The sequence below is a fragment of the Wasmannia auropunctata genome, unplaced genomic scaffold (genome assembly GCF_000956235.1).
Source record: "Wasmannia auropunctata unplaced genomic scaffold, wasmannia.A_1.0 LD335728.1, whole genome shotgun sequence".
NCBI classification, from domain to species: domain Eukaryota; kingdom Metazoa; phylum Arthropoda; class Insecta; order Hymenoptera; family Formicidae; genus Wasmannia; species Wasmannia auropunctata.
Window position 1 is genome coordinate 171804 of NW_012027162.1, and position 7217 is coordinate 179020.

The window sequence follows — 7217 nt, forward strand, 5'->3', positions numbered from 1 at the left end:
TTAGTTTAATTTTTTTCAATTTTTGATATTAAAATTACTTTATTAATTCCTATAATTTTTCTTTTTTTATCCTTCGGAATCTCAATAATCATCTATTCCTTCATTTTTTAAATAATTTAAATTTTTAGATCTTCTTTATATAGAATATTTAAAATATACAATTGATTGAAAAATTAAATTTTTCCAGTGAGAAGGATATTAATTAAAATTATGACATTTGAGTATTCCTGAAAAGTGAATTATCATTAGACCATTCGGCGTGTTAATTACTGCATAATTGATGCCTCGTCATTATTCCGGGCAGCGCCTTTTACGTGGCTTATCGTTAACTCCGAATTTCCCTTTCCTCAACTCCGCCTCTCAATCTCAGGGAGCTCCGCTCAGTATCGAGGTAGGATTTCCGGGAGACTTCCGCTCGAAGAGATCCGGGCTGACGGACTTACGGACGTCCTGCGAGGACTTACCGGTAACCACGAGCCTGGCGTACGAGGAACTTTCCACGGTGTCACCGGTTACGTGGTGTACAGTGCGGCATCGGTAGGTCGAGTGAGCGTCGGCGGGAGTCACCGAGAAGATGAGCAGCTCTCCGGTGGGCAGCATGTGGTGCTTCTCGCCTGCGGGCAGAAACGGCAACAAAGTCTTGTCAGCATTCGCGGGAAGAAACGCAGAAACGTGGAATATTCTATAACAGCCCTCGGCGTTATAATTTCGACGACGTATACGAATTAAGAAAAAAAAAATTTCTCTTCGTAAAAAATATAATCGGCACTTAAGCGCAGAACGAGATAATTTATATTTCAAGACTTTATAAGACATTCAATTAGACGAAACAGAATTATGTACTCTCCACAGGTAATTCTATTATCAATTAAAACGCTATATGTATTTTATATAATAGTTAAGTTAATATAAATTAGACTATAATTTTATATTAGTATGTGTATGTATTTCGCGTTAAAAGTAAGACGGATATTTCGCAAATTCGAAAACGGCGGAGGGAAAATTATTTTCAAATTTATCCCGACCTGCAGCCTTCCGCTCTAAAAGTGCCACGCGGAAACACTCAGTGTGACGCATTTTTCATCGACTCGCGGCGAGGCCGCGCTTTCTCGTTCTCTCTCGCCTGTGTGTTTCGCGGCCTGTCGTCTTCGTCAGGCTTCCATTAATATGGAAATTTCTTTAATGGAAAAGCGCGCAGGTGAATCTCTCTCCTCCCTCTCGTGCGCGCGCGCGCGCGCGGAAGCGGCCGGCTATAAAAATTGCGTCGGGAGAAACAATAGTACAGCTGCGGAGAAAACGATTCGTTGGACGAGACCTCTCGTATAATAATAAAAGGGGCCGCCGCCATCGTTTAAGCGATCCTGTGTAAAACGAACGATCAGCAGCTCGACGCGCTGCTGGAACGCGCAAAAAGGAGGAGTGTCGGTGCGAAGCGTGAGAATCGATACTCGTAAAAATTCGAGCGTAACCGCCGCGCCGCGCCGCACCGGACGGCGGAGAGAGAGAGCGTGCCCGCTGGCACACTCGGTGGCTTAAAACGGTGGTGGATGCCCTGCTGAAAAAAAAAGATTAACGCCTCTCGAGTGAATTCCGCTGACGGTCGTTGTTGCACGCGCTCGTGCCTCCCGCCGTGTCCCCGAGGATAAAGCTTCGAAAAAATTATTTAAAGAGCTTTTAAATAGGCATTCCGCTCCCCTTTCTCATCTCTTTCTCTCTTCATTAAGCGCGTAACAGCGTTGTGCGTTTTCTATTGAAATTACCGAAGAAACGGAAACCCGATCGCGAATATTCCGATTTATTTAGTAATTTCGACTCGCGTTCATTGTCAATAATTATGTTGCAGATATTATAAGGTTGTTGGTGAAATTTTCAACATGTAATTGTAAGAAGCAGAATATTCTCTTATATTTACTGTATTAATGAAAATTTCAATAATAAATTGATAATTAACGTTCCGCGTGCACAAAGTATTTGTACACAAAATGCACGCGAAATGAAAATATATTGTCTCTCCTTCTCTCTCTCTCACTCTCTCTTTTAATGCAGCCGTCCATCATATTTAATAAATAAATGGTACACGTTCGCACGTAGCGCAAAATATAAACGCAGTCAATAGCTTGTTGTTCAGATCAATAGTCGGAAAAACGTATATGAAAGCATCCAGCAAATACACACATATGTTTATCCTGCATTCGCGGAATAGAATTATTATATTACGCGTCATCCCCGTTGCAGCCGTAAAAACTCGCGTGTAAAAAAGAATATTAGAAATGTAGAATGATCTTTTTTTTTATATTTTAACGAGCAGTTAATCAACGGCATTCCGTGCGAAGTGTTCGATTTTCGAGAATGAAATTTTATATTCTAAAATGCATGTACTGCCCTCGCGTGCGCGGGGGGAATGCCGGACGAAATTTTCATTTTCGGAGAATTCTAGATACGAAAAACATTGTTTGTACTTCCGCAAAATCGCGCCGAATGCAACACGTATTACAAACGCGACGGCCGCCGTATCGCGCGTTAATTACTGCACGTGCGTCGTATTAATCGCAATCAGTATCGCGAGCTTCGTTAATTGATATCGAGGGGGTATAACCTCAGAAAATATATGTATTATACATCTGGACTTCTGACTTCAAAACTTCACTGGACTTTACGGACTTTATCGGATTATACCGGAATTCATCGGACTTCACTAGACTTTTATGGATATGGTTGCCACTTTTCGGGTCTTCGTCTGGAAACACCGGCGAAATTTTTCAACAAACTTTCAGACGAATGTTAATGTCCAGACAAGGGCTTTCAAAGAACTCGATCAAAACTGATGATCTTTTTTTTATAAATTTGACTACATTTTTATCGGACTACGTCGGACTTCAACGGACTTCACCGGACTTTATCGGAATTCTGACGGGTTGTACACCGGAATTCAAGAGTGGTTGCCCCCTCGATTGATACTTAATAAGCGATACATGTTTACGAATAATAGAAGAAATTACGCAATGCAGCGCAAGAAGAGAGACAGAGAGAGAGAGAGAAAGGAGGGAAGAGAGGGGGGGGGAGAGAGAGAGAGAGAGAGAGAGAGAGAAACATCATAATGAATTAATTTCCTGTCAGATGGCTGAGCAACTGATGGAACACACGTCGGAGTTGGATTCAGGTGCGTCGACGTTGAATGCCAGGCTTCGGACATTGAATGGGTTAATCAAACCTCGTGAGGAATTTTAATGGGCCTGTACTTATACCGTGGAAAGCCGATTCTCTAACGAAAGCTCTCTCTTCGGCGAGTTTTTTTTTCAGTTATCTTGCACGAAATGACGATCGTACTAACGGAGAGGCGAGAGGCTACTTCACTTCCTCGTTTCCGCTCCTCGATTCCACGCACTCGATATCCCGCATTATGGAGGATTAATCAAAGCGGGTAACATGAAGGACACTTCGTTATTGGAAAATTTTAATTTCCTCGGTACAACAATGCGCGGAATGCAGGAGGCAATTCCCTCCCTCCCCATGATGCGCATTTTGCTCGCGTAATATATATTTTTTGCGATAAAATAAAATTTATATTACACTGCACCGCGCAGTGTTCTTCAGTTGTTTCATTTGCCTTCGTATAAATAAAGTCGTTCTGGAGATACGCCAGCAATTTATATCCCCTTCGTTAAAATTCACGTGGGCTGCGTTCACGCGGGGATGCGGCTTATCAGCAATCGAGTATATGGAAGCGTTATTACAAAGCTCTCTTTCATTAATATGCAAGGTGCTTTGTTAATTGTTGCTGCAACTCTCTGAAACTTCACTCTTCTCGGAAGATCCCCGCTTCGAATACCTACGTACGTTAAATAATATCGGGAATACTTTTGAAATTTTTTAAATTTCCTTCTCGCAAATAGAGAAGAATGACTCTTTCTCTCTCTTTCTCTCTCTGTTGAAGAATATGCTTCGGTAATCCAGATGATGCAAGTTCCGCATCCGTGGCATCTATTTGTTGCGCGCGCGTTTTATAGGCATCCGCGTTTATCAATGCGGAAGCATTTGTACCTATATAGGTATCTCTTCGCATCACGCGACACGATTTAGAAGAAACCTAGCGGACGGAAACGCGCGGTAAATGAGAGCCGCCGTCCAATCATTTTTTCTTTTTTCTCTTTTTTTTTTCTTCCTCTCGAGCCGGAAATTCACCGCGGTCGCGATTACTCACATTTTTTTCCCCGCAGCCGCGCTCGGGGAGACACAACGGCGTAGGTATATGTATCACGGCGCCGGCCCCGGCGTTTTCCGCGTCCGTAAGCACGTCGGCCGTCGCGTGCACGCGCGTGACTCCGTGGAAAAATGCATCGCGCGAAAATACCTAGCGCCAGTAGTCTCCCTCGTCCTCCACCCCTCCCCCCCCAGGCTGACGACCTTCCTCTTCGCGTCTGCGACGATTCGAGTTCAAAACGAGTGCATTTTCCGCCGATGCGTCCGCATCCCCGCCGGCAATGTCAATATTTCGTTGTTGGCGCGCCGCGAGCACCTCCTCGCGCGTGCACGTTTATAACGGGGGAAATTGCGCGGAATTCCAGCCGTTGAAATGCGTCGTGGAGAGAAAGGCAGAGAGAGGGAGAGAGAGAGGGGGGGGGGAGGAGGAGGACAGCAGCGGCAGGGAGGCGCGAGCAGGAATGCACATAAGTCTGGTTACCTTAAGATCGGCTCGCGCGCGCGGTGCAATGGCGGTGCATACCGTCGGCGGCGCCGCCGCCGCCGCCGCGCCGGCTGCATACGGCAATGAATGCCGACCGTATTGCCGCCGTGTGAGAGGGAAAGGGGTAAGAGAAATGGATGGGCCACCATGGTAGAGGAAAGGAGAGCGAGAGAGGCTGGGAGCGGAGGGAAGAAATGAATCGATCGTAATAAAAATAACTCGAGCGCGAGGGATTCTTCGGCGTTTTGTCTGCTCATTGTGCGCCGCCCCGGAATGATTATGCGACGGCGATCATGCCGTCGAGCACGAGAAATAGTTGGCATACCCGCGAGGTTTGAGGTACGACGACCGTATAGGAATAGTAGAACTCTTATACGGTTTATTTCGAGCCTGTTGACGATCGGCTGCGGCCAGTTATTAAATACCTAATAAGGGTCGTGTTAGTGCATACATATTTTTTTTCCTGATAGTTTCTACTTTGGCATCTAACGATATAAAACGAATTTCAGTCGCGCTTCGTTTTTCAATACTTTAGTTGAAATTCAATTTATTTACCATTATTTTTATGTAACAGAAGAAAATATATAAACAATTAATTTTATTGTACTAATTAGAATTTGCAATTATATTTTAATTCTTGGGGATTTATAAGGAACAATATTTTATTAACATTAAAATCGTTCAAAAATTTGTTTATTTTATTTATAACGTGTGCACGTGATACACGAATAAAAAAAACGACTAATTTATGTATACATGTTTATGTAAAATATTATCGGGAATGAAGAATGCTAGTAGAAAGGCGATGCTGTGGCTGACCAAACACTGATACAAACTACTTGTTTGTCCGGTGCGCAGAGAAATAGTAATTAATTTCGAGGGAAATATTATAAGTAAGACAATATTTGGTGCAATTTTGTGGTTAATTAATTTTTTTATTTAACAATTAAAAAGTGTCATTGATAAACAAGAACTGGTAAAATTTTGATTTTTATTTCTATAAACGTTGCATTATATTGCTTTCGCGTTACTGCACGCCATTTGGCCAAACCTTGCCTTCCTTCTCCCCATTAATAAAATTCATGTAGACATGCAACCAAAATTCACACAGTCCACAGCTGATATTAATTAAACTATCGTCAAGGGAATTCGCTGATACTTAAAGACAAAAGGAGGGGAAGAAACTTTGCTATGGCCAACTGAAATCCCTCTGCTATTCCCGAGGGAGACTTTAATATACAGCCGTGCGATTCACGCGCGAGCACAATTTCGCGCTAATAAAGGTAATGGACCTGCATTCGGGAGTTCGCGAGTCGGCGATGAACTGCGGACCTCTTTGACCAAACGCCAGCGGCGGCCCGACGTCGTCTATTTCGGTTGATGGAGCGGCGATCTGTCCGACGTATCGTGTGAGAGCGAGCTGCATGAATATTTTTGGAATAATATGACCGAACGGACGCCCGAGAAAATATGAGAGTGTGTCGGCGCAAATAACAAATAGAGGGATCTAGGGCATATTAACCCACAGATTTCTATAGAATATCTAGATCGTTAACATGCTATATAGTTTATTACCAGTTGAGTTGAAACCAGGCGCCATATTTATAACATACAGTGCTTTATGAAGTATAGTGTTGGTTTCATTTAATGTTGCAGGCTTCACTTCATTTCTCGGAGTTAGCGATCTAGGGTATATATAAGAAATCTGTGATATAACCGAAACGAAAAAAAAGTACTGACGGCAATCTAATCGGCATAGCGAGAACACGAGATTTTTCTCAATGATGAATCTACGAAAGGATATATGCGTAATGGAGATGACCACGATTCCACTGCGGAACCATGCCATTCCATGTGGAAATTCATACCACAAATGCGACTGTTTATATTGTAAAATCCGCGATCGAATTACCGATATGTATGTATATATTAAATGTCTGCGCCTCAAATAAATTAGTAGTTTATATTGGCATATGGTCAGCCACAGCATTTCTGTACACTATCCTTCATTTTTAATAATATTTTATGTAATATTTCATATACTTGAATAAATGAGTTTGAGAAAAAATTATGTTAAGTTATGAAAAAAATTATTGTTTGAAATATAAAAAATAATATTATAATTATATTTAATAATATTTTATGTAATATTTTATATACTTGAATAAATGAGTTTGAGAAAAAATTATGTTAAGTTATGAAAAAAATTATTGTTTGAAATATAAAAAATAATATTATAATTATACATATAAAATATAAGTATATATAATTTTAATTAATAATAAGTATAAGTTAAATATATAGGGTGTTTCTTAAATATAGCGTCTACTAATTATATGTATGTGGTGGCCGTGGCCATACGTGATAGTGTGCCTGCTCTCCGTGTAGGAGACCCGAGTCCGAAACCATCTAGAACTCAAGTAAATAAATAAAAATAAATAAAATAAAAATCGGCCCCCACCGGTTCTTTCGGCCAATCGACAGTCAGCACAACTCTGACGGCTGTCTCTTATACACATCTCTGAGCGGGCTG

General features: G+C 41.8%; 1 protein-coding gene across 1 annotated transcript in view; it reads right to left on the bottom strand.

The window, feature by feature from the left end:
* Positions 1 to 244: 244 nt before the first annotated feature.
* The window catches only part of LOC105456296 (Down syndrome cell adhesion molecule-like protein Dscam2), a 28118-nt gene continuing 21145 nt past the window's right edge, over positions 245 to 7217 (bottom strand). Inside the window, exon 4 of the mRNA XM_011700242.1 lies at positions 245 to 614. Coding sequence (XP_011698544.1) covers positions 367 to 614 — 248 coding nt within the window. The 3' untranslated portion in view covers positions 245 to 366. The remainder of the gene's footprint in view (positions 615 to 7217) is intronic.